This window comes from Nomascus leucogenys, chromosome 5 (assembly GCF_006542625.1).
Source record: "Nomascus leucogenys isolate Asia chromosome 5, Asia_NLE_v1, whole genome shotgun sequence".
Lineage (NCBI taxonomy): Eukaryota > Metazoa > Chordata > Mammalia > Primates > Hylobatidae > Nomascus > Nomascus leucogenys.
Window position 1 is genome coordinate 70,139,737 of NC_044385.1, and position 27,121 is coordinate 70,166,857.

The 27,121-nt window shown below is 37.9% G+C and overlaps 1 protein-coding gene across 2 annotated transcripts in view; it reads left to right on the forward strand.

Moving 5' to 3' along the window:
• The first annotated feature begins 1,929 nt into the window (after positions 1–1,929).
• Positions 1,930–27,121, forward strand: part of LACC1 (laccase domain containing 1) — a 56,951-nt gene continuing 31,759 nt past the window's right edge. Inside the window, exons 1-7 of one of the 2 annotated variants that reach the window (XR_004030160.1) lie at positions 1,930–2,261; positions 3,095–3,690; positions 4,330–4,508; positions 6,102–6,267; positions 11,103–11,328; positions 12,456–12,616; positions 13,791–13,912. Coding sequence is in view for 1 of the 2 variants with exons in the window: in XM_030813343.1 (XP_030669203.1) it covers positions 3,129–3,690; positions 4,330–4,508; positions 6,102–6,267; positions 11,103–11,328; positions 12,456–12,615 (1,293 nt within the window). In the remaining variant the exon portion in view is untranslated. Of the gene's footprint in view, positions 2,262–3,094; positions 3,691–4,329; positions 4,509–6,101; positions 6,268–11,102; positions 11,329–12,455; positions 12,617–13,790; positions 16,268–27,121 lie in introns of those variants that run through there. The other variant, XM_030813343.1, reaches the window with a different exon arrangement.

Below are 27,121 nucleotides of genomic sequence, written 5' to 3' on the forward strand. Positions count from 1 at the left end.
TCTGAATCATACATAGAGATTAAAACAAAACAAAAAAGCAAAGCAAAACATGCTTAGGCCTAACTCCTAGAGATTCTGATTCAATGTATATCTGGGGTGGAGTCTCTACGTTAATTACTTTTTTTTAAGTTGCACTTGCAGTTCTGATTTGCAGCCAAGAGTGAGAACCACTGGAGTAGGATAGAGTGAAAATGGGATGAGGAAGTGTTAGGACATGACGCTAGGACCAGATGGTGAAAGGAAATGGTATGCAAATACAATATAACAAACTCTCTCTTCCCTGATAACTTCATTCTTTTGAAATATTTTCTTTTTCATTTTTTTTACTGCCACTACTGTTGCATAAAAGAATACGAATCCCACCATTGTAAAAACAGAGATGAATGTTTAAAACCTTTGTAACTAAAAGACCTCTATTTTGCTTGAGGCATTAAGCTGGTGCAAAAGTAATTGTTCTCTTTGTCAATGGAAAAACCTCAATTACCTTTGCACCAATCTAATGATACATTAACAAACTCAGGGCAAAGTGCACCTTCTGATTGGGTGTACCATCTACCGCTCGGAGCTCTTTAACAAATGACCAAAGAAAATAAAAATTTTGACAAAACTGGTGCTAGGGCTATTGAAGGGTGGGTTTCTGTTCTGGGTTAGTGCTCCCAGTCTCTAGTCAAGCACAAGAACATGCCTACCCCAGACGGCTCTTCCAAATTCCCAGCTATTTGAGATTATGAGACAAAGGTTCTTTAGCGCCTACCAAATGAGCAACAATAAATATAAAAGGGACCTCTCCTTCCATCGTAACCAGTTCCCCACGAAGCACCATTTCTCTTACTCTTGGAAGGTAGGATATTTTTTCCCTTTACCATACACTGGCCTTCCACGTCCTAACTGCTATTTTCAAATAAATGAACGTTATATTCTTGGAGGACAGATAAGGGATGCTAAACTGCACCTTTATCATGATTTTAGGGATAAGCGCCTTTTACTTAAGTCCTGCTAGTGGCACATATTTTAAAAGGCCATAGAGGACATCCATGTTGTCAACACGAGTGAAGGCGCTCGGAAGAGTGTTGGTCCGCAAGAATCAGCACAAAGGCAATGGAGGAGAGACAGCTTGTTTCTTGAAACAAACGAACAACAAAAAAAACACTAAAAACATCTCGAGGGGGCCCCTGACTTGAGCCCTGCATGGGAAAAGCTGCCGAGAGCTAGCATGAGAAGGGACTGGCCCTGGGCTGTGGTGAGGAAACCCAGCGTCCTGACCACACTGCTGGGTCAGCGAGGCGTCCCTCAGAGACCGGAAGCGCGGACTTCAGCTCTCTCGGGAAACGGCTTCCGTTAGGAGAAGGGAGACTGCGGTTTAGTCCCGAGGTCGCTCCAGCAGCCCGGCCTCACGCGACCCACCATTCCCGCCGCCCCCTCACCGTGCCCGCCATTCCCGCCGCCGGGCTCTCTAACCGGGCCCCTAGTTCCCCGCCCCGTGCCCTCTGAAGACCTGCAGCTCCTGCTGCCCTGCGCCCGCTCCCAGGGCCCGTCGTTCCGTCGCCCTATCCCCCCTCACGGGGCCCCTAGCTGCCTCCTCGCCACCCTTTCCCGACTTGGCCTGCCCACTCCCGCCCGCTAACCCGCCTGGCTCCGGGCCGAGGGCCCTCGCGCGGCTCTGGTTCCTGTTCCTCTAACGCCGGCGGGGCTGCGGAATGTGGACTCCGCAGGCCGCCCAGACCCGGAACTGCTGAGGCAGCAGCGGGCTCGCGGCGCTTGGCTCATCCCGGGATTCCCCAGCGCTGGCGCTGGGCCCGCCGCGTTCGCACCAAGCACGCCAGGCGGCCCTGCCCGAGCTCCCTCCCGCCTCCCGGCAGCTGGCACGCGGGGCCCCGGCCGTCAGGTTTCCCCTGGGATCCCGGGACGGTATCAGGCGGGGGTATCTGTGCGGCCGCGGCGAGGTGGGTGAGGTGAGGCGGGGCGAGGTGGGCGAGGTGAGGCGAGGCGGGTGTTGTCGCGCTGGGCCGAGCTTACGACTCCAGCTGACCCGCTCGCGGCTGCCCAATTTCGTTGAGGCTCAGGACGAGGGTCGGGGCGGCAAATCGTCACAGAGGTCGCCGTAGACCGGGGTGCAACCGAAGGTGAAGAGCGGGAAGGCGAGGACCGAATCGCCTCTGGTGTGCGTTGTCCGACAGGAAGTCCCGAATGGGCTGTGAGCGGCCGATGGAGGTGCCCGGGCAGGTGCAGAGCCACAGCCTGCGCCCCGTGAGTCGAGGCGGGTAGGAGGAACAGGGACCCGGCGGCGACACATGTTGGGTGGAAATTCACAATGAACAGGGAAGGGGGACGGTCACCCACTCAAAACTGGCTAAATGAATCTCAGAGGGAGCCCCGAGCGATGGGGAGCGAAGGTTAGGGGAAGCGGCAGGAGAAAACCTTCTTGGGGCAAAGGGCGTCACCAAAGGGGGTCACCGGAGACCCGCAGGATGGGGTGGGAGGGCTGGGCTGGAGGTGAGCAAAGCTGCACGGGGAGAATGAATTAAGAAAGTTGCGAGGAAGCCTGTCTCATCCAAATCACTATAGCTTTTGCGGTCATTGCTAAGTGTGGAGCACTGCGCAAATCCTGAAGGGAACTCTATTAGCCATCTCAGCTTTTATCATCTTAAAACGCGAATTTCGCGTGCAGCTCCATTTAGCTTCGTGAACTTAAGCCCCCGGGTATGAAAGGATGAGACCTAATATGACAATCATGTCAGCACTAATGATATATCACACAGGTTGACACCCTACAATTTAAAAACAGGACTTTTCTAAACTCAACAAGTAATTCCTTACTTAAAAGTTCTGTGTAAACAAAACAGAGGAACTGTTGTGCTGCTGGAAAGATGTACCAGCATTTTCACAAAACGAATTAAAAGATGGCTTTGCTTTCACTGTCATGGTTCTCTTGTGACAAAGTAGACTGGCTTTTCTGGGAGGGGCCTAGATTTACTATTTTAGTTACATTTTAAAATCAATGTAATTACTTCTTTTTTAATCTACCACAAATTTCTGTTGTAACTATAAGAGGATTTATATAATCTTATATTCTTACACTAATTTTTATTTGCAGGTGATTTATTTGGCATAAAAGTATTCCTCCAAGGATGGCAGAAGCCGTTTTGATTGATCTTTTTGGTTTGAAATTGAACTCTCAAAAAAACTGCCATCACACATTACTGAAGACTTTGAATGCTGTCCAATACCACCATGCTGCCAAGGCCAAGTTTCTTTGTATAATGTGTTGCAGTAACATCAGCCATGAAGGGGATGGAGAACAAGATAATTGTGAATTAGAAACAAGCAATGGATTATCAGCTCTCTTGGAAGAATTTGAGATTGTTAGCTGTCCCAGCATGGCTGCCTCTTTGTATACCATTAAACAGAAAATTGATGAAAGAAATCTGAGCAGCATTAAGGTAATTGTACCCAGGCACAGGAAGACATTAATGAAAGCTTTTGTTGATCAACTCTTCACTGATGTTTACAATTTTGAATTTGAAGATTTGCAAGTGACTTTGAGGGGAGGCCTTTTTAAACAGTTTATTGAAATAAACATAATCACAGCTCAAGAACTAAGAGAAATTCAGAGTGAAATACAAACATTTTTGAGAAGTCTGCCAGCACTGAGAGGAGAATTAACTATTATCACTTCTCCTTTGATCCCAGGTATATTAACCACTGTTTTTACTTTGTACATGAAAAGCCAGTCTTTCTTCAGAGGTAGTTCACCTCTTTTTTCCTCCTTTCTTTTGTTGACTCTTGTGGGCTTATTACTCATTAGCATCAGTGGCAACACAGAGGTGTCATGTTTGGCCCTGTAGTATCAGGGGTGTCAAGCGATAACGCCTTCAAAGCCACCCCAAATAAATAAATTTGCTCAATGAAAATTTGATGTTGAGACGAATAATCTAACCCTCCTTTGCAATGAGATTTATGATACTGAAAATCTTCTATTTAGAAATCCTGAAATTTCAAATCATTGGTACCTTCATAGAAGAGTAAAATTTAAAACAATCAGTCTTCTTGGTTAACCAGTATTTTCTGTGAGCTATATGCTGTTAGCTATATGTTGTTAGATATAACAAAGCCAGATGAGACACAAGATACCTTTTGAAGAGCAACAATCTCATAGGGAGTGTAAAACAAACACAAAGCAGAATGCCATAAGAACATATGGAGGTACAAAATGCTGTAGAAATTAGAAGCCAAATAACAAGGGCAGGTAGCAGGGATCAGGGAAGGTCTAATTGAGAGACTGGTATTTTGAATAGCATCTTTTAAATCTTCACTGCTTATCTTCAACAGATATTTTCATACATGGATTTACTACAAGAACAGGTGGGATATCTTATATACCAACTCTTAGCTCATTCAATCTCTTCAGTAGTTCCAAACGGAGAGATCCCAAGATAGTGGTCCAAGAAAATCTGCGTAGATTGGCGAATGCTGCAGGATTTAATGTGGAGAAATTTTACCGAATAAAGGTAAAATTTTGCTTTATATTTTGGAAGATCTAAAGTATATTTTTTACTTTGCTAGCAACTACATGGACTTTAAGCTATTTAACTTTTGTATCTGCTTTTTTATCTAAAGTTTTAGAATAATGCTGTGGTTGTTTTTCTTAGATTTATACACCATAGCCTAAAGATCAGTTCTATTTTATACACACACACACACACACACACGTGCGTGCACGCATGCAGATATATGTATATGCACACACAGAGATATATACACATATGTATATGTACATATGTATATGTACATATGTACACACATATGTACATATACATATGTATGTATAAGTGCATATATACATATGTACATATACGTACATATATACATATATGTATGTGTACGTGCATATATATGTATATGTACATATATATATATGCACACACACAGAGTAAGTCATCCTTTAATGTTGATAGGTTTTTGGAAATTGTGACTTTAAGTGAAATGACATAATAAAACCAATTTTACCATAGGCTAATTGATATAAATAAGAGTAAGGTTTCTAAGGCATATTGTCACAAAAACATCACCAAATTTCTAAATAAAGACCAACACATTCCTAGTATTAAACATTGAAATAAATGTGAGCTAGACATATATTTACAGAAGAGTAAGGAAAACAAATAAGATAACTACCAAATTATTTCAGTTCAGGGCTTTGGGTAGCTGGAGTCTATCCTGGCAGATCAGGATGCAAGGCCACAACCCACCCTCGACAGGACGCCATTCCATTGCAGGATGCCCTTACACACACACACACACACACGTACTCATACTGGGACCATGTAGACACCCCACTTCATCTAACATGCACTTCTTTGGGATGTGGGAGGAAACTGGAGTACCCAGAGAAAACCCACGCAGACGTGAGGAGAAGGTGCAAACCTCACACAGTCAGTGACCGGGTGGGTAATCCATTTTTTTCATTAACATTATAATGAAATGATGTGGAATAAAATGACATTATTCAAGAGCCTACTGTATATTTCATCTGGAGTCCTCAGTTCTAAAAGTACAGTTAATTCTCAGAGAGTATACTATCACTGCCCTTTTTGGTTTAGAAGAAAGGGAACTGAATGGTGGTAGAGAAAGGCCATTATTTTATAAATCTACTCCAGGAGGAACTAGGGTCACAGTTGATGAGATAATGTCTTGTTCCTTACAGAATTCTAGCTTTACTTGAGTCTGGGAAAAGTAAAAATATCATTGATTTGTTAATTAACTTTCTTTTACAAGAAAAATTTTCATTTTGTAGAAAGTGCTATAAGAAATGATATACCTATCTTTATGGAAAGATGTTCATTTTCACTATATTAAATTTTATAATGTTAAACTCTGCTTTTCTTTGTATAAGCTATCAGAGATTATAATACCAAAAGCTTACATAGTTAAATTATAAGTAAATTTTGTGTTTTCCCGTATATAAAGGTGATATATTTAATGAATGCTAGTAATCTTAAACTGGTTATATAATTTTATACTACAATGAGTACCTTCAGGAAAGCTTATGGTATAAGAAATCCCACTTCCAAAACATTTTTGTTGCACATTTTTGGTATTAGACTCATCATTCCAATGACATCTGGATTATGGGAAGAAAGGAGCCTGACTCTTATGATGGAATAACCACAAATCAGAGAGGAGTCACAATAGCAGCTCTTGGTGCAGACTGTATACCGATAGTTTTTGCAGATCCAGTCAAAAAAGCATGTGGGGTTGCTCACGCTGGTAAGTATACTTAATTAAACATTTAGAATTTTACTCATTTTGTTGTGCAGGAAAAGTTGTAATTTCTTTCTGATGGACATGGCAAACAGTTAATTACATTACACTGTGGTAAGTGTAATGATGGGAGGGGCAGCATAGTTTTATTATAGGGACAGCTAAGAGGAGTATCCACATCAAATTATATGAATCATAGTAGAATTCCCAAAGGAGGTGGCACCTAGGTTGATTCCTGAGGAATTTGTTGGTTTTGGCCGGGTAACAGTGTTCCTTAGCAAGGGTGCTATTAACATTTTGGGCAAGATAATCCCACATTGCAGATTAAGTGTCTTTAGCCCCTGAAATTCTTAATGACAGTAGCACCTCTAGTTACTGTAATAACCAGAACCAACCAACCAGCCAATCAAACAACAACGAAACCCTCCAAGCTTTTCAAAACACTCCTTAGGGGAGTGGTACTGCCTCTGGTTGAGAATCCTTGAAATCCAGGCCATAGGAAATAGGAATGTTAGGCATGTTGTAGAAAAGTGTTCACCCAGATGGAGCTGCATGTGTAAAGCTAGGGAGGTAGGAAAAAGCAAGATGTTTTGAAAACTGTTTTTAGTTTACATCACTTAATGTATTTAACTGTAACTATTCTCTGAGAGCAAAGAAGTATTTTTAGAAAGTATATTGTGTTAAGGATATGGAGTTTTGTTTTCTGAAGGTATTTTAAAATAGTATTTTAGATTACCCCATAGCTGTGATTTTGTGTGAAATGAGGGATGATCTTTAAAATTTCCTTCTACTTGTAAATCTATGGCTAATTTGCTTTTTAGCTCATAAGTAAAAAAGAAAGTATCATATTTTTATTTTGACCTAGCTGAAATAATGGGATAGAATGAGTAGAAGTCAGGTTTACTACATGACATTGTCAAAAAGTTATTTAAAATTTGAGTCTTGGCTCCTGGATATAAAAAGAGGATATTATTTTTTTACTTCTTAGGTTTGAAAACATTTAGTTTAAAAATATCTAAGATCAAGCAGTCAAAATGAAGTTGTAAATGTGAATTTCAAGTCATTAATAAGTTACTTTTGAAAGAATAAAATACCTAGGAATACAGCTACCTTAACCAAGGAGGTTAAAGGTCTCTACAATGAGAATTACAAAACACTGCTGAAAGAAAGCAGAGATAACATAAACAAATGGAGAAACATTCCAGGCTCATGGATAGGAAGAATCAATATTGTTAAAATGGCCACACTGCCCAAAGCAATTTATAGATTCAATGCTACTCCTATCAAACTACCAGTGTCATTTTTCACAGATTTAGGAAAAACTATTTTAAAAATCACATGGAATCCAAAAAGAGCCCAAATAGCCAAAGCTATCCTAAACAAAAAGAATAAAGCTGGAGGAGTCATATTGCCTCCCTTCAAGCTGTATTACAAGGCTACAATTACCAAAACAGCATGGTACTGGTACCAAAACTGACATATAGGCCAATAGAACAGGATAGAGAACCTAGAAATAAAGCCACACACCTACAACCATCTGATCTTTGACAAAGTCGACAATAACAAGCAATGAGGAAAGGATTCCCTGTTTGATAAATGGTGCTGGGATAACTGGCTAGCCATATGTAGGAAACTGATACTAGATCCCTTCCTTTCATCATATACAAACACCAACTCAACATGGATTAAACACTTAAACATATAGCCTAAAACTATTAAAACCATAGGAGAAAAACCTAGGAAAGGCCATTCTGGACATAGGCATAGGCCTTGGCAAAGATTTCATGGTGAAGACTTCAAGAGCAAACAAAAACAAAAATAGACAAGTGGGACCCAATTAAACTAAGGAGCTTCTGCACAGCAAAAGAAACTATCAACAGAATAAACAGAAAACCTACAGAATTGGAGAAAATATTTGCGAACTATGCAGCTGAAAAGGTCTAATACGGAGACTCTATAAGGGACTTAAATCAACAAGCAAATAACAAACAATCCCATTAAAAAATGGGCAAAGGACATGAACAAACACTTCTCAAAAGAAGACATACACGTAGTCAATAAGCATATGAAAAAACTCTTGATATTACCAGTCATTAGAGAAATGCAAATCAAAAGTACAATGAGAAACCATTTCATACCAGTCAGAATGGCTGTTATAAAAAAAGTCAAAAAACAACAGATGTTGGTGAGATTGTGGAGAAAAGGAAATGCTTACACACTGCTAGTGGGAATGTAAATTAGTTCAGCCACTGTGGAAAGCAGTTTGGATATTTCCCAAAGAATTTAAAATTAGAACTACCATTCAACCCAGCAATCCCATTACTGGGTATATACCCAAAGAAATATAAATTATTCTGCCATAAAGACACATGCACATGTATGTTCATCACAGCACTTTTCACAATAACGAAGACATGGAATCAACTTAGATGCCCATCAGTGGTGGACTGGATAAAGAAAATATGGTACATATACATAATGGAATACTATAAAGCCATAAAAAAGAATGAAATCATATCCTTACAGCAGCGTAGATGCAGCTGGAAGCCATCCTAAGTGAATTAATGCAGGAACAGAAAATCAGATACCATATGTATCTTTTAAGTGGGAGCTACACATTGAGTACACATGGACACAAAAAAAGGAACAATGGACATGGGGGCTTACTTAAGGGTGGTGGGTGGGAGGAGGGTGACGACTGAAGAACTGTCTGTTGGGTACTATGTCCACTACTTGGGTGATGAAATCGTTTGTACACGAAACCCCAGTGACATGCAATTTACCCATGTAACAAACCTGCATATATGTACCCCCGAACCTAAAAAGTTGGAAAAATAAAAATATATTAACTTTAAAATATAATATAATTAGATACATTGTATACTTATTTTATCAGATATCAAAAAGAATAAAATTCTTCTATGGGACTAATTTAATAAAGATCTTTTAACCAGATATATATAGATAGATACACATGTGCTGTAGGAGAAAAATAGGAGGTGGATGAACTACAAGTGAGAGGATAACTAAGGAGGCTCATTGAAGAAGAGAGCTACTCTCATCTGTGGAAAAGCCCTGACAATTTCTCTCTTTAACTCAAAATGCCTATATCTAGTTGCTTCCCTTTGAACATCACTGTCTGCATCTTCCTAGGTGCCTCAAAATCATTATGTCAAAAACTCAACATTTTTTTCCCTAAAGTCTTCTCTGCCAGTTAGGTTTCCGGTTTTGATTATTGATATCCTACCCACTTACAGATAGAAACTTGATGTCTTCATTTTGTACTTCCCATAACCACATATTCAGTGGGTTACCTGTAGAGGCTGAACCTATCACCTAAGTCCTTCTTGCTTTCATCATCTCCTTTTATCTGTAAAAATTGATCCCTTCACCTGAGTGCCTACCTTTTGAAGGGTGTGAGTATGGAGTGCTTAAGGAAGGTGTAAGGGAGCTCATTACTGGCCAACCATATCAGCTGAATCAAACCCAGATATAGGGAATAAAGGAAAAATGCAATATTCTTAGCTTTCTGTCTTTGGCAACAAGAAGGTAGCAGAAGTAAAGAAGATGGTTTTATCTGAGAACACTGTAAGATGCAAGGCAGATAAGACAAAGATGGCAAGGGAACAATAGTCTGGGCAAGTGGGAAGGGAGTACAAAGAGACTCTTAATTGAAATATAATAGATATATTTTTGTAAAAAGTGAGGGAGAGATGAAACTGTAAAACATTGCTGAAGGACATTAAAGAAGAGACAAATAAATGGAGAGAAATTCTGTGTTCATGGATTAGAAGTTAGAGAAATTGAAATCAAAACCACAATGAAATATCACCCCACATCCATTAGGATGGCTAATATTTTAAAACCTCAGAAAATAAGTGTTGTTGAGGATATGGAGAAGTTGAAATCCTGGTGCACTGGTGGTGGGAATGTGAAATTGTGTAACCACTATGTAAAACAGTATGGCAATTTCTCAAAAAATTATAAATAGATTACCATGTAATCCAGAAATTCCTCTTCTGGAAGTATATCCAAAATAACTGAAATCAGGAACTCAAAGAGATATTTGCACACCAATGTTGATAACATAATTATTCGCAATAGCCAAAAGGTGAAAGCAATCTAAGGTACCTTGGTAGATGAATGGATAAGCAAAATGTGGTGTGTGCATACAATGGAATATTATTTAGCTTTAAAAAGGCAGGATATTCTGACACATACTACAATATAGATGGACCTTAAGGACATTATGCAAAGTGAAATCAGTCAGTCACAAAAAGATAAATACTGTATTGATTTCACTTATGTGATATACCCACAGTAATCAAATGTACAGGAACTGGAAGAAGAATGGTGATTGCCAGGGGCTGGTAAAAGGAAGAAACAAGGAGTTTTTATTGTTAATAGTTGTAGAGTTTCCATTTTATCAAATGAAAAAATTCTGGAGATTGGTTATACAACAATGTGAATTCAACACTACTGAACTGTATACTTAGAATAGTATTTTTTTGTGGTTATAATAGTAAATTTTGTGGTTTTTTTAACCACAGTCTTTTAAAATGTGAAAAATAGAAGACTAAGAAGCTATTATCTCAGTGGAAACTGAAAGTGTAGAGCATCTTTAAATGGAAGATGAAGAAAACTCCCATTACATGTCTCTTCTGTGTCAGGTGCTTTGTGTAGTATAGCTCATTTAAAAACCACATGATAATGTAATTTATTATTTCTGGACTTTGAAAAATATACAAACTAAATCTGCTCACTTTTAACTTAGACATAAATTCAGGTGAAATTTTGCTACGTTTTGACTTTCCTTATCTCTTTTTATTCCTATTTACCAGGTTGGAAAGGTACTTTGTTGGGTGTTGCTATGGCTACAGTGAATGCTATGATAGCAGAATATGGCTGCAGTTTGGAAGACATTGTTGTTGTACTTGGACCTTCAGTAGGACCTTGCTGTTTTACTCTTCCAAGAGAATCAGCAGAGGCATTTCATAATCTTCATCCTGCATGTGTACAACTATTTGATTCACCAAATCCCTATATTGACATCCGTAAAGCCACAAGGTATGTCAGATTTCATTCAACTGGAAGTTTGATTATTTCTGATTGCTCTAAAATGAAATTTATTTTAGAGAACAATTAGTAACTCTAAGAAGAATTTAGGTGGCAGTTATTTAAGCAGCTGACATGCACATGTACACACTCATTTTAAATATGAAATCTGTTTTCATTTGAGTTTGAATAACAGAAATTTTCCTGTCTGGTATCTTTCATCGATTTAAAAGTGAAGGAAGAAACATTTGGCATTTAATTTTAAGAGATCTACTTAAACTTCATATAGAAAAGTTGGCGTGTGCTTTACTTCACAGCCATTCGTCAGCTAAATTCTCCTAAATGTGATGAACTATCAGGAAGCTGATATTTTAAAATTATTCTTATTATCTAATTAACTAGAGGAATATGTTTTTTAGAAAATATATTGGATAATATAAATACACAGTTTTTTACTTTCAAGTTTTTTATAGTTCTTTGCGTTTTTTAATTTATGAAGTTTTGTTATTAATAACTGGTGAAAATTATTTGCCATTACTACAAAGGCAAATTAATGTGTGTTATAAATCATGTTTCTATTCCAGTCACCAAAACCTTACCCAGAGTCTGCCTCATTTAGTACAGATGTGGAAAAGTTTGAAATTGATTCTTAAATGTGACTTTTTAAATCAAGTATCACTAATTTGTAGTCATATTTCATATCATAAAGTGTTCATGGAGAAGCAAGTTTTCTGAGAAAAATCTGGCTAATAGAAGGAAAGAAGATGAAGGGCCAGATGACTAAAAAGCATACTCTCGCTGAGCCAGATGAATTTTATCTGATATCCTGGTAACTTTTATAGACATTTCTTCTTAAATATGCACTTGATTTTGATTATAAAATTCTGTACCTAGATTATGTCTATAGGACAATATCGAAGGTTGTACTGTGCATATATGAACTTAGGTGATAAATGCTGATAAAGTGTAGCATTTTTTTTCCTGACTAGTCCATGTTCTGTAAGTGAATAACAATATACATTGTTCTAGGTACATCTTTCCTGGAACTTTTTCATGCCAACGTCCATACTTTTTTCCATATTGCTTTGGCTATTGGGAAAATAAACTCTTGCTCTCTTTTGAAAAATATTTTTCCTAAGGATTCTTCTAGAACGGGGAGGAATTCTTCCACAGAATATTCAGGACCGGAACCAAGATCTCAACCTCTGTACATCTTGCCATCCTGACAAGTTTTTCTCCCATGTCCGAGATGGCCTTAATTTTGGTACACAGATTGGCTTCATATCAATTAGAGAATGAGGTACAGTAGGTTTTCTCTCCTCTCTCCATTTTTACTCTCTTTCATCCCTCTCTCCACCTCTCCCTGCCTTTCTCTTTCTTCCTCTTTTAGCCTTTTCCTCCCCTCACTTTAAAAAAACAGTTAATTATGTTAAACTTTACTCCTTTATTCCTACAGGAAGAATGACGTTTCTACTTTTTTAGTGATGTGATAGTGGTAGCAAAGTTCATTTCCAGTAACACTGTATTATGAAGAGTAGCCACTCCTTTTCCTAGTTAATGAAGAAGAATTAGGCAGGCTTATGTTAAAAGTATAAAAATAAAACAATTTAATCTTTAAAAAGGTATGTAAGTATTTCCTTTCTCTCTACTATGTACTTGATATCTGTACATTCCCTATCCTCACATCCTTATAACTTTCATGTTCTTTTTGAAAATAAATCTTTGCATAAAGATTCTAAATTCTAGAATAATAAGAAATTCTCACATACAAACTAGCTTGATTTTCAACTAGATTTCCAAATGATTATTTGCAGTTGGAGTTGGCCAAATTTTTATTTTAAAATGACAGTAAATAGTTTAGACTTTGTGGGACATACAGTATGTGTCTCAGCTACTCAGCTTCGCCATTGTAGAGGTAGAGCAACAAGAGATACTGATAACATAGAAATGAATGAATATGTCTGTGTTCCAATAAAACTTTGTTTATAAAAATCAGGTGAGGGAGCCAGGCACAGTGGCCCTGCTCCTGTAGCCCAGCTCCTCGGGAGGCTGAGGTGGGAGGACTGCTTTAGGCCGGGAGTTTGAGTACGGCATGGATAACATAAACCCTGTCTCTAAACAATGAAATAAACAGGTAAGGGGCCAGATTTGGCCTATAGGCTATAGTACGCTGACACATGATCTAAAGTCATACTGCAAGAATGAGTGTAATTTTCCTAAAATAGTATTTATTAGAGATGGTTTTGTTGGAATTATACAAAAATATTTCATGGCACTGATTTAGCACTGCCCCTATAGGATATGTGTAATTTTCCCTAAGGTTACTTCTAGCTGAATTAATATTATTTTTTACTCTTTACAATGTTTTCAGCTCTTTAACTTATAGAAAAACTTTAATAGACTTCATGATTCTTACCTTGATATTCTAATAACACCAGTAAGGGTCTCATATTTGATTTCTGTGTATTTTACAGATACTTGACTGGATTTTTGTATAACTGCTTCCTGCCTCCTTCCAAACTGACTGCAAGAGAGAAATTTGGCTGTTTGATTTACTTAAAACCAAATGGATTACAATGGATAATTCACCTTTAGGGTATATTTTTACTATTATTCAAAGCCAAATGATTTTCATTTAATTATAGTAATAACTGACAAAAATCAGTATGTTGTAGCTAATATGTGCTATGCATGAGAATTGTTCTTAAAGTTTGTTCTCCCTGTTTATTACACAGATCAGGAATAGATTTGTTCAGTTCAGTATTTATTGGATACCCTCTATTGGTCAGGCATTGTGTTAAGCATAGGTGAATCAAAATGAACACAACTTTTTCCTTTGAGTCTAATACAGTGAAGGAGATAAACACCTCTACAACGTAAATTTAATTTTAATAGCAGTAGAATAGAACATAAGGAATAGAGGTTAATTTTACCCAGAAGGCAGGATAGAGAAAATATTACAGAGAAAATCACATTATCACATGGGCTTGAAAGATGTAGAGGTTTTTGACAAATGAAGAACAGCCATAACAGGTAGAGGGAACACCATGAACTATGGCATGAAACTGAAAGTGCATAACATATTCTAGAGAGAGAAGGGTGTGGGCAAGAGTTAGGGCTGGAAAAACAGGTTGGAAACAGATAAGTAAAGGTCTCAAACACAATGTCAAAGAGCTTACAGTTTATTTTCCAGGCAATGAGTAGGCAGCCAAAAAAAAAAAGTAAGGATGTATTTTTTTTCCCATGGCATCATATTTAAGAGCATGGATTTAAATTGTGTGAGACAAAGCATACAGACTAGATAAGAGGCGGTCAAAATATTTCAAAAAGAAATAATGAAGATCCAATGAAGGAAGTGGAAATTAAAATAGAGAAGAGAGTAGATGGATTAGGGAGACATTTAAGAGATGGAATCAATAGATCCTGTTACTAGATAATGGAAGTAAGAGGTGAGGAAGAGTGGAAGAGTCATTAATAACTCTAAGATTTCTGCTTGGCTGCTTATCAAGATTGGCAACAAAGGGAGGGAGAAGGTTTGGGAAAAGAGAGAAGGATAATGAGTTTGACTTTACATAGAATGAAGGGCATCCAGATAGAAATCTTTGGTTAATAATTAGAAATATAGACCTAGAAATTAGGAGGAAACCTGAGACCAAGACAAATATTTCAAAGCTTACAATACAGAGATGATACCTGATTCTGTTGGAGCAGGTTTGATCATCTAGGCAGAAATTAGGATGAGAAAAAAGGAGATCCAAGAATACAACCTTATAGTCACAGAAGTAAGAAAAAAAAGGGTAGTTGTTTGAAGAAGCCAGGATAGGTGTGGAAAGTACTCAAAAAGAAATCTTCAGGGATAAAATAAAGTGATAATTAAAAAGAAATCAGTGGATTAAACATTGAAACTTCTATAGGTAGTGGTCATTGAGTCAGCTTTCAGTGCATTAGGAAGAAGATGCATAGGTGTCAACTCTTTTTTGACAGCATTTACTAGAGAAGAGAAAAAGCTGGGGACTGCATCTTGAAGGAAGGGACTTTTTTTGGATGAGCAGTTTTGAGTATGTTTGTCAGTTAAAGAGAGGAATTAAGTTAGTTTTCATTTGGGAAAAATTGTATATATATTTAATGTAAGTTATCACATTGCATCTTAAAAGTTTTCTTATTTAATACATATATTTCCTACATGTATATGTGGTAGCATGAGAGCAAATAACATTTGTTTGGTATTTCCAAAGGACTTTCACGTACATTACCTCATTTTACCGTTACAGCTACTCTGAAATACACAGGCATTATCCCTTTTATTCAGCTGAGAAAACTGAGCTTCATTGAGGTGGAGGTCAAAAATCACATAATTTGTGATGAAGTAAGATTTGAACATACGTTTTGTGACTCCAGTTTTCCTTTCAGATTTTAAAATTAATAAAAGGGATCTTAATTATACTTTTATTTTTAACTTTTTGTTAACATAATTTATTCATCCATTCAGTGAAAATTTTGTTGAGGTACTGGGACAGGTTAAAAAAATACAGTTGTAGCCCTCAGGATATTTAATATCCAGTGAAAAGTGACAGTCAGTAAACCAACAATTTCAATACTTTGATATATGTTGTGAGGTTGTGATAACTGATTCTTGCTTAGTTTAATTCTATATCTCCCTTAGGCCAGTGTTAAATTTAAATAAAATACCTCATTTTTTCCAATTCAGGGAAGGCACTAAACGTAATGCATAGGATAGAAATGTTGAACTCATCCAAAATATTATTTTGTTTAATGAAAATGATAAAGATTAAGGAATATTTCCATGTATTGAGAAAGGTTGATAATTTTCTAATTCTTCACTGTGCATTATTTTGTTTGAAGTTGGTAAATTTGGAGTATCCTGCAGACACATTTTGCTTTATGTACTACAACACTCTACAACCAACTAAAAATTATTTTGATTATCTGATTTTGGATTATCTCTGCCAAAGTGTGTAATGAAAAGTTGTCTCCTTGCTGTTTTACTGAATGAAAAGTGTTGATTTAGTAACTCAAAACTATCAGGTTATTAAATAATCATCTTATTGTGTCTACAAGATAGCTGTCACTCTCCCATATTCGTATGTAGGTTTCTAGGACTTTTGGGGTACAACAACAAAGATTTCTAGTAAGTTTTGTTTTTGTTTTTAATTTTATTTTAAATTTATAAATAACAATGGTACCTATTCATGGGATACATAATAATGTTTCCATTCATATAATGTACAGTGATCTGATCAAGGTAATTAGCATATCTATCATTTCAAACATTTTTCTTTGTGTTACGAACATTTAACATGTTCTTCCAGCTATTTCAAACTGTATAATATACTATTGTTAACTATAGTTATCCTACAATGGTATAGAACACTAGAACTTATTCCTCCTAAAGTTTTGTTTTTAATCTAAGCACTACTACTAACTGCATATAGGATATATTGATTGCTATTTTATTAATAAGGGGAATTAAGTTTGTAAGTCAAATAAACATTAATTAAATACCTTTTTGAAAATACTATCAAACTAAAACTTACCAGGCCATTTATCCAACTGTAATTTTAAATTGTGAAGAGTAGCACAGTGGCCAAATATGCTATACTCCAGTGCTTTATAAAACAAATCAGATGACCTTACCACTAGGAGGTGGTATTTCAACAAGTAGCTCTACTCTTACTTCTTGGTATAAAGTTGAACTAATCTTAAACTCTTTATTTTCTTGTGGAATAAAAAGGGAGGGGAGGGTCCATTTAAAGTTAGTGAATGTATTGCTCTTACTTTAGGCATAACATGGTAGTTCAAGTAGATAAAAGCATTTAGGAACCCTCACCCACTTCTGTCTCACTCCTACAGAATCTCTAGTAATTGCTTTTCTGTGAGTAGATTCTTGGGAGAAACTCAGAGAAGCTTATTCTGTGTAACATGACAAAACAGAAATAATACCCATATATTCAGCAGCTGGAAGGAAAGATAACAGTGACATATGCGTTATATGCTTTTATATCTCAAAGTGGGATTTGATGTTTATTTTTACTTGATTGTCCTAGAGTTATACTTCCAATGTATCCATCTTACTTTTTGTGTGAACTCTTAGAGAATGCTACCAATCTATGAAAGTTCAGCACTTTAAAGAAAGCATTACCCAGTTATCGTGTTATTGTGTTGGTATGCATGAGTCCTTGTGTATGTGCTAAATGGCAAACAAGAAATATGTGTGTGTTAAATATGACACATAGACTATTTGCCCTAGCTAATATAAATTAACACACGCATAACACATTGGATGCAGTGGAATAATAGATTTCTCCCTATAGATTTTTTAATAAATTATGCAGTAAAGAATGGAAAGCATGGTCCATATGCTTACTGGATGTGTTTGTGTGAACCCTGATCTAGGGCACGTGCATTTCCATTGTAGGCAGTGTTTTTAAAGTTTACTTGTCATTTCAAAGATTGTCATAAGCAATGCATTGTTCTGTGCTAGGTCATTGCTTAATGAAGAAAAAAGAAATCTGACAGTACTGCTTTTTCCAGATTAACACGTTTGGTTTGAAGTCACAGTGATTACATGTCAACTGTGTTGAGACAAACTGTTCATACTCTCCTTAGATGCGTTTTTCTAGAGAAAGAAATGCTTACATCACATTCCCCATGTCCTTTTGCTGAGCTAAGTCTCTGCTGTATTTGGAGCAGACTTTTTGTTTTATTTAATTCTCAGAAGGTTGAGGTGTCCAGTTACTAAATTTTGTTAAACAAAATTTCCAGCAGACACTGTAGCTCGAAATACCACATTCCTTTCTAACCAAAACCAAAACAAAAGACAAAAAAAGGGGAGTAAAGGGAGTACTCTCGTTTCATGAGAAACATTTGTAGAAAAGAGATTTGTTCATGGTAACAATTGGGTTTTTAATATCCTTCATTTTCTGAATTCTGGATCACACACTGCTTCAGTTTACATCTCACCATGCTTTCCTGTTCCTTACATTTTTAAAGCTCATGTTTTAAGATTGTATTTTCATTCTTTTTTTTTTTTTTTTTTTTTTTTTTTTTTTTTTTTTTTTTTTTGAGACGGAGTCTCGCTCTGTCACCCAGGCTGGAGTGCGGTGGTGCAGGCTCTCGGCTCACTGCAAGCTCCGCCTCCCGGGGTTCAAGCTCCGCCTCCTGGGGTTCAAGCTCCGCCTCCTGGGCTTCAAGCCATTCTCCTGCCTCAGCCTCCCAAGTAGCTGGGATTACAGGCGCCCGCTACCATGCCCGGCTAATTTTTTGTATTTTTAGTAGAGATGGGATTTCACCGTGTTAGCCAGGATGGTCTCGATCTCCTGACCTCATGATCCACCCGCCTCAGCCTCCCAAAGTACTGGGATTACAGGCATGAGCCACCGCGCCCAGCCAAGGTTGTATTTTCTTATCCCTCCCATCAGCCTTGTTTTCATACTTGATATTTCATATTTACAAGGTACCTTCATTCCTTTGGTTTTCTACTTTTCAATACATATCCAGATTTGGCTATAGAGTTATCTGTTTGACATATCCTGTGTCCCCTCAAATACATCCTCCAAACTTAACTCATCATCTTCTCTCCAAAAGCTGCTCCCATCCTGTCTTCTATCTCAGAGAATGAAATCATTATTCATGCAGTTGCCCAGCCAGAAACCCTAGAGTGTTTCTGAATGCCTCTCTTTCCTTCTCCCCTTCCCTTCCCACACCACTGACTGTATATCTACCATCTGTTCCCATGTCTGTTTCTCGACTTTCACAGACATTCAGGTCATCATCTCTCACCTATATCATTAGAGCAGCCTTCTGACTAGTCTTTCCTTATTGAATCCCTTCTTACAGTATCATTATTGATTGTTTTAAAATGCAAATCTGGTCATATTACATCTCTCAAAAAATTTTTATGGCTTTCCCACTGCCTCCAAGATAAAGACCTACTCACTAAAATGTATAAGTGCTGTCATCCTCTCGCCCAGGCATACTTCTTTAATTTCTACCACTCCCCATGCTGTAGCCATTCTGTACTTTTTTCATTTCCTAGAGTGTGCCATTAAGCTAGGCCAGACCAAAGAGGTTGGTTGGCATTCAAAGACTGACTAGAACTCAGATTTTTGTTTAGGATTACCTTCACTTAGGCTTTCTACTAAATTAGCAAATAGGAAGTACCAAGGACATCTACAATATAAACATTTACGTAAATGAGTACAACACTCTAGTGTCTCCCTAGTTTCTCATGGAGATATGGCCAAAATTCAGTTGTCAATGTCATATATATATAGCGAGTACCATGCCAGATTGTACATGGAATCTTGGTAGCTTTTGTTCCACTGGGCAGCGTGAGGGGCCATACTAATGCTCAAAGGTCTACCTTCTACTGTATAAAGAAAGTTTCACTATATTGAACAGCATGCACAATATTTTTTTCTGTGTTATTGGGTCGACAGCAGTTCTCACCATGATCACCATCATCTTCCACAGCTATGTTTTCTCTTGCTTCTTGGCTTTGTACACATTGCTGGCTCTTTGTACACATTGCATACACACAGCATTTGTCAATGTCTCCTCTTTTGAATAACTCTTAACCATCCTTTAAGACTCAGATCTGGGGTCATCTCTTCCAGAATGTTTTCTTCATTGTTTGCCCCATTAGCAACCATCCTGGGCATCATTTTTTATGGTCCTCAGTGAACTGATTTTTAAATGTTGGTCTGTTTAATTGTCTACTACTAAATATAGGCTCCATCAGAGTAAGGAGCATATCTTACTTATCTGCATATTTTTAGTACCTAGCAAAGATATTATCACATTATAATAATCTAATATCTATAGGATAAAAAAGGGAAAGAGGGAAGTGTATTATTCCTTTCTCACACTGCAATAAAGAACTACCTGAGGCTGGGCACGGTGGCTCATGCCTGTAATCCCAGCAATTTGGGAGGCTGAGGCAGGCGGATCACAAGGTCAAGAGATCAAGACCATCCTGGCCAACATGGAGAAACCCTGTCTCTACTAAAAATACAAAAATTAGCTGGGCATGGTGGTGTGCACCTGTAGTCCCAGCTACTTGGGAGGCTGAGGCAGGAGAATCGCTTGAACCCGGGAGGCGGAGGTTGCAGTGAGCTGAGATGGTGCCACTGCACTCCAGCCTGGGCAGCAGAGCAAGACTCCATCTCAAAAAAAAAAGAACTACCTGAGCAATTTATGAACTACTGGGTAATTTATGAAGAAAAGAAGTTCAATTGACTCACAGTTCCATAGGCTTAACGAAGCATGACTGGGAGGTCTCAGGAAACTTACAATCATGGTGGAAGGTGAAGGGGAAGCAAGCACCTTTTTTCATATGGCAGCAGGAAAGAGAGAATGGGAAGGGGGAAGTGCCCACACTTTTAAACCATCAGATCGCATGAGAACTCACAATCACCAGAACAGCAAGGGGAAAATCCACCCCCATGATCTAATCACCTCCCAACAAGCCCCTTCTCTGACATGTGGGAATTACAATTCGATATGAGATTTGGATGGGGACACAGCCAAACCATATCAGAGGGGAAAGAATCATTAACTAATCTAATACAAAGTCTGGAAGGATAAATATAATAAATCACATTTTGGAGTGTTTGTGTTTTATTGATTTTCACAAGGTTCATTTATATTTCCAGTGTTTAGTTGAATTTATTTAAATAATAATGATGTATCAAAATCCCTAAGGAAAGAATGCATATAATAGAAATCTGTTTTAAGACATTTGGCCATATTTCCTTATCCATCATTAAAATTTCCTGTTTCCAACTTGTATAGCAACATAAACTTTAAAATACTGCTTTAGGACAAAAAATGCTGGTGAGGATGTGGAGAAAGGGGCACTGTTACACACTGGTGGTGGGAATGTAAATTAATACAGCCATTATGGAAAACAGTATTGAAGTTCCTCAAAAACCTAAAATAGAACTACCATATGATCCAGCAATCCTACTATTGGGTATATATTTAAAGGAAAGGAAATAAATATGTTGAAAGGCACTCCCACGTTTTTTGCAACGCTGTTCACAATAGGCAAGATATAGAATCAACCTAAGTGTCCATCAACAGATGAATGGATAAGGAAAATGTGGCATATATACATAATAGAATACTATTCAGCTGCAAAAAAGAATTAAATCCTGTCATTTATGGCAACATGGATGAGCTTAGAGGACATTATGTTAGGTAAAATAAGCCAGGCACAGAAAAATAAATACTGCACATTCTCACTCATGTGTGAAAGCTAAAAAAAAAAAAAAAAAAAAAAAAAGATCTCATACAAGTAGAGAGTAGAGTGGAGGTTATTAAAGGCAGGGAAGGGTAGAAGGTTTGGAGGGATAGTAAGAGGTTGGATAACATAAAATTGCAGCTAGATAGGAGGTATATGAGCTAGTTTTCTACAGCGCTGTAGGGTGACTCTAACAATTTATTGTGTGTTTTCAAATAGCTTGAGAAGCAGATTTTAAACGTTTCCAACACAAAGACCTTATAAAATGTTTGAGGTATTGAATATGCTAATTACCCTGATTTGATCATTACACATTGTATACATGTATCAAAATATCATACTGTGCCTCATACAAAAGTATTATGTGTCAATTAAAAATAATAAAAGCAAAACAATTTTTAAAAGAAAAAAATACTGCTTTAGGATACATGTCTCCTGTGGGAATCATGTATGTTAAAACAATATTTATTACTAATTCTTTCCACTCCTGTAATAATATATTTTTAGTATTTATCTTATACCATACCCTGTCTATGCCTTTAGTGAAACAAATACAAACTATTTAATCAATACTCTATGACAGTTACCCAGAGAGTGAAGACCAAAATGTAGTTCTTTTCCACAAAAATTCCAACTTTTCGATAGTTTTGTTGATATTTGATAGTAAAGTAGTCAAATAGTTTTTTTTTTCTCTTTCTCTCTTTCAGTAGTCTCTATTTTTAGAGTAGTTTTCAACCTTGGCTACATAATAGAATCACCTGTTAAGCTTTAAGAACCATGATGTCTAAGCCACATGCCAGACCAATTAAATCAGAATCTGGGGTAGCACAACATCAAGGCTTTTAAAGCTTCCTGAAGGATTCTAATGTATAACCAATTTGAGGACCCCTTCTCACTAGGTACTTTTATATCTTCAATGTTTAGTTGAATTTATTAAAATAATATATATTTAAAGTACTGCAGGCTGGGTGCAGTGACTCACACCTGTAATCCCAGCACTTTGGGAGGCTGAGGTGGATGGATCACCTGAGGTCTAGAGTTCAGCACCAGTCTGGCCAACATGGCGATACCCCATCTCTACTAAAAATACAAAAATTAGCCCGGTATGGTCGCGCGCCTGTAGCACCAGTTATTCGGGAGGCTGAGGCACGAGAATCTCTTGAACCCAGGAGGCAGAGGTTGCTGTGAGCCGAGATTGCGCCACTGCACTCCAGCCTGGACGACAGAGTGAGACTCTGTCTCCAAATAATAAAATAATAATAATAAAAGTACTACAGATAAAGAATGCTTGCAGTGGAGATCTGTTTTAAAGCATTCAGCCATGTTTCTTTACCCATCTTTAGACATTTCTGTTTCACTTGTGGTAAACTTTAGAATAGTATTAAGTCTAACCTGATTTAAATTTAGAGCTTTTCACCTCCCCAGCTTAGACCAGACAAGCACTGGGGCACAAAGCATGATCTGTTCTCTGTTTTCCCAACTGTGATCATGTTTTTCACCTACTAATGCCAGGGTGTTGATAGTGAGGGAGGATGAGAAATAGGTTGGGTTAGTGGGCCACCTCTGCAACTCGCCTCCCCGCCACTACCACACACCCATTCAGACAAGGTACTCTCCAGCTGACCATTTACCACACCCATCCAGCTTTGATGGTACACTCTACACAGCCTCTTCCTATTTTACAAAGACCATTGTAGCCTAGCTATGCTCCCTTAAACCCACAGGAAACTTGACATTTTTGCCCCATCAAATTCTAGATGTGCAAATGATTCTCAATATAGCCTTGTCTCTTTGCTATCCAGGCAGCTCCAGGCACTAACTAGCCTCCTTTTTTTCAGACTGAAGCAGAGGAGAGTGAGGCAAAGGTCACAGTGTATTCAACTCCCAAACTTAGGGGACCACAGGTCGAATTTAACTTAAACTAACTGCTTTGGTTCCCTGCAGCGCCTGGCTCCAATGGAGGGAGATGGCCTCTTTTTTTTGAGGAGTAAAGGGAAATGCAAAAGACTATGATAATGCTCTTTAAAAAAATTCTCAGCCGGGCACGATGGCTCAAGCCTGTAATCCCAGCACTTTGGGAGGCCGAGGCAGGTGGATTGCCTGAACTCAGGAGTTCGAGACCAGCCTGAGCAACATGGTGAAACCTGTCTCTACTAAAATACAAACTAGCCGGGCGTGGTGACAGGCACCTGTAGTCCCAGCTACTCTGGAGGCTGGGGCAGGAGAATCACTTGAACCTGGGAGGCAGAGGTTGCAGTGAGCCGAGATCACGCCACTGCACTCCAGCCTGGGCGACAGAGCGAGACTTGTCTCCAAAAAAAAAAAAAAAAAAAAATAGTTTGATCAGTTTCCCTTCTGAAGCTTTAGTCTCTGCAAGAATATGGGGCTACCGCTCTTAGCTTTGGCCTCTTTTTAATTTAACTTTATTTTTATTTCTTATTATTTATTTATTTATTTGAGACGGAGTCTCACTCTGTCACCCAGGCTGGAGTGCAGTGGCGTGATCTCCACACACTGCAAGCTCTGCCTCCTGGGTTCGTGCCATTCTCCTGCCTCAGCCTCCCAAGTAGCTGGGACCACAGGTGCCTGCCACCACACCCGGCTAATTTTTTGTATTTTTAGTAGAGACAGGGTTTCACCGTGTTAGCCAGGATGGTCTCGATCTCCTGACCTCGTGATCCGCCCGCCTCGGCCTATCAAAGTGCTGGGATTACAGGCGTGAGCCACCACTCCTGGCCAGCTTTGGCCTCTAACAAAGACTGCACAACAGGAAAAATCTCATGTTACATTCTGTTACAGCTTTATGGGAAATCACATTTCTAGGAAGGAAGGAAAACTCAATAAAATGAGAGTCAATGAATAATTCCTTGACATGATTTCATCAGTGTAGCAAACATTGTTGCTTCTCAATCTGCTGGAATAGGAAGTACACAGAAACACCTAGAAATATTCCCTCCACAAATGTTGAGTCTGAATCTAATCAAGCTCTAGAGCTAACCACAAATTTATAAAAAATTTGGAGAAGGAAGGAGTAAGTTAAAGGATACCACAATTCAAAGTGTGGGACAATTGATCTAATTTTTGCAAATGGTCAATGGTAAGAATTGAAAGAAAGAATGAGAGGGGGACTATTAGATTAAAAGAGATTTATGAGACATGGTAATCACAAGCAATGAGTGGACCTAGTTTGGAGTTTCATTAGAATAAGCCAACTCTAAAGACAGGTGTTTTTAGATAATTGTGGAAATTTAAATGCAGGATAGGTATTAAATGATACTAAAGAATTATTGTTAATCTTGTTAGATGTTAACGACATTGAAGTTATGTTAGAAATATCCATGTCAATACATATTGAACTATGTAGGGATAAATTAATGTGTTATCTGAGAGAGGCCACTAAATGCTTTATTAATAATAAAGAAAAAAGGCATGGATGACACAAATGTGGCGAAAGTCTTTAATTGTTGAATCTGAGTGATGAGCATCTGGAGCTTCATTACACTATTTTCCATACTTTTCTGTATGTTTGTAACTTAGTCATAATTTTTTAAAAAATTAAACATAATAATATCTAAAGTAATATCTCTGTTTTTGAAAAAGTAAATATACATGTCAGTTTTCTTTGTTAAAGCAGAAGACAAACATTGTCAATCCGCTACTCTTCTATATGCATGAGTTGGAGGAGAAAACAAAAGCCGGTGACTGTTGGATTCTTATTTGAACAAAGAATATGAAGCCTAGGCAATATAGCGAGACCCCATCTCTACCAAAAAAAAAAAAAAACAAAAAAAAAACCTGGCATGGTGGCACATGCCTGTAGTCCCAGCTACTTGAGAGGTTGAGCTAGGAGGATTGCTTCAGTTCAGGAGGTCGAGGCTGTAGTGAGCCATGATTGCACCATGGCACTCCAGCCTGGGCAGCAGATTGAGATGCTGCAGCCCTCCCCTGCCCCCCAAAAAGGAGTATGGGAGTCATATGCCATATATATTAACATGGAAAACAAACAGTTCACATACAGGAGGTCCATAATTTGCAAAATATGGACAGTAATGACTTAACACTTTTCTACTAGAACTGCGAAACAACAACTATTTAAAAAAAGGTGTTTACTCTTAGACTTTCTGTTATATTAAATGGAATCTGGTTGGCATGATGATTCCTTTAATGAAAAACTACATAGTTTCCATCCACTGGCATAAGAGTGGAATAGAAATGTGTAGCTAAATAACAGTTTATGGTCCATACTTGGAATATCATAGACCATTTCGGGAAGTAACACCTGAACAAGTTCAGAGGAAAGCAATACTAATGGCGAGGGAGCCCAAAGCCATATATGATCGTGGAGGAATGGTCTTAAAGGGATTAGAAATGATTAGCATGGAGAAAATAAATCTCAGTGGCATAAGATAGCACAGTGCAGGTGTCTGACATACAAAATACCAAAGAGATTGAAAAACACAGAACCAATTAGTGGAAATTATAGGAAGGATGATTTTGGCTTTGTATGAATGTTAGGAAAGACAATTGCCAATAGGCCTTAAACCTCCCGGAGCATTTTTTCCTGGGCATACCAAGAATGCAAAGCTTTGACTTTTTTTTAATGCAACCATTTTTCAAGATTGTGTTTGCAGAAAGCAACCTTAAGGGATAAGTTTATGTCCCACTTTGGGGAAAAGAGCCACCTTACTTTTTGCTTATAATAAAAGCAGTGGATTCTCCAAGCTCAGTATTCCTAACCTAGGACACAAATCCACTATATGCATGAGATATACCTGGACCCCTCTCTGGTGCCTCATGGGACTTAGGGGGCAAGGAGAACTTACTCAAATATGATGTTCGTGCTGCTTGCTAAGCATGAATAATGAAGTCTTTTATCCCATGTCTTCCGCCAACATTTAAGAAACAGTGATAGGCTAATTTATTAACTTGTAAGTATGGTGAGATCAAGAAATCTCATACCCAACAATGGAGAACACATTAATTAGTAGATTTCCTATACAGAAGTGTTCACATGTGGATGTGTGAACTTCTTGGAGAAGATGATGTATAAACATAGCAAAAAACAAAGTTTCAGACAAGTAGTTTTTCTTAGACTTTCAATGTCATTTCAATTCCATAAATTGTATTATTCCTTTTTAGGAAACACAAATATAATTGGACTTATCTACAGAATACCAGGACTACCTAGGAAGTCTCTACATAAATATGGTCTCAATATTCATTTAAATAACCCAAATTCCATCCATTGTCTCTATGTATTTCCACTCTGATAAACCTTTAGTAGCTTTCAGATAAAGGGAAATCCAAGATTATTATGCCAAAAATGTAATTCTCTTAGACTTCATGCCAGAGTTCTTGGCATCCAAGGCAGTCAAGATTACCATATCCAAGGTATATACTACCAATATGGCTTAGTATTGTTGATCATATGACTGAGGCAGTGTTTGCGAAATTTTTCCACTGTCTAGTCTCTGCCATGATATCCCTTTTCCTTCCTTACTAGAAGTTGAGTATCTCTGACTCATCTTATTGGAAATTCAC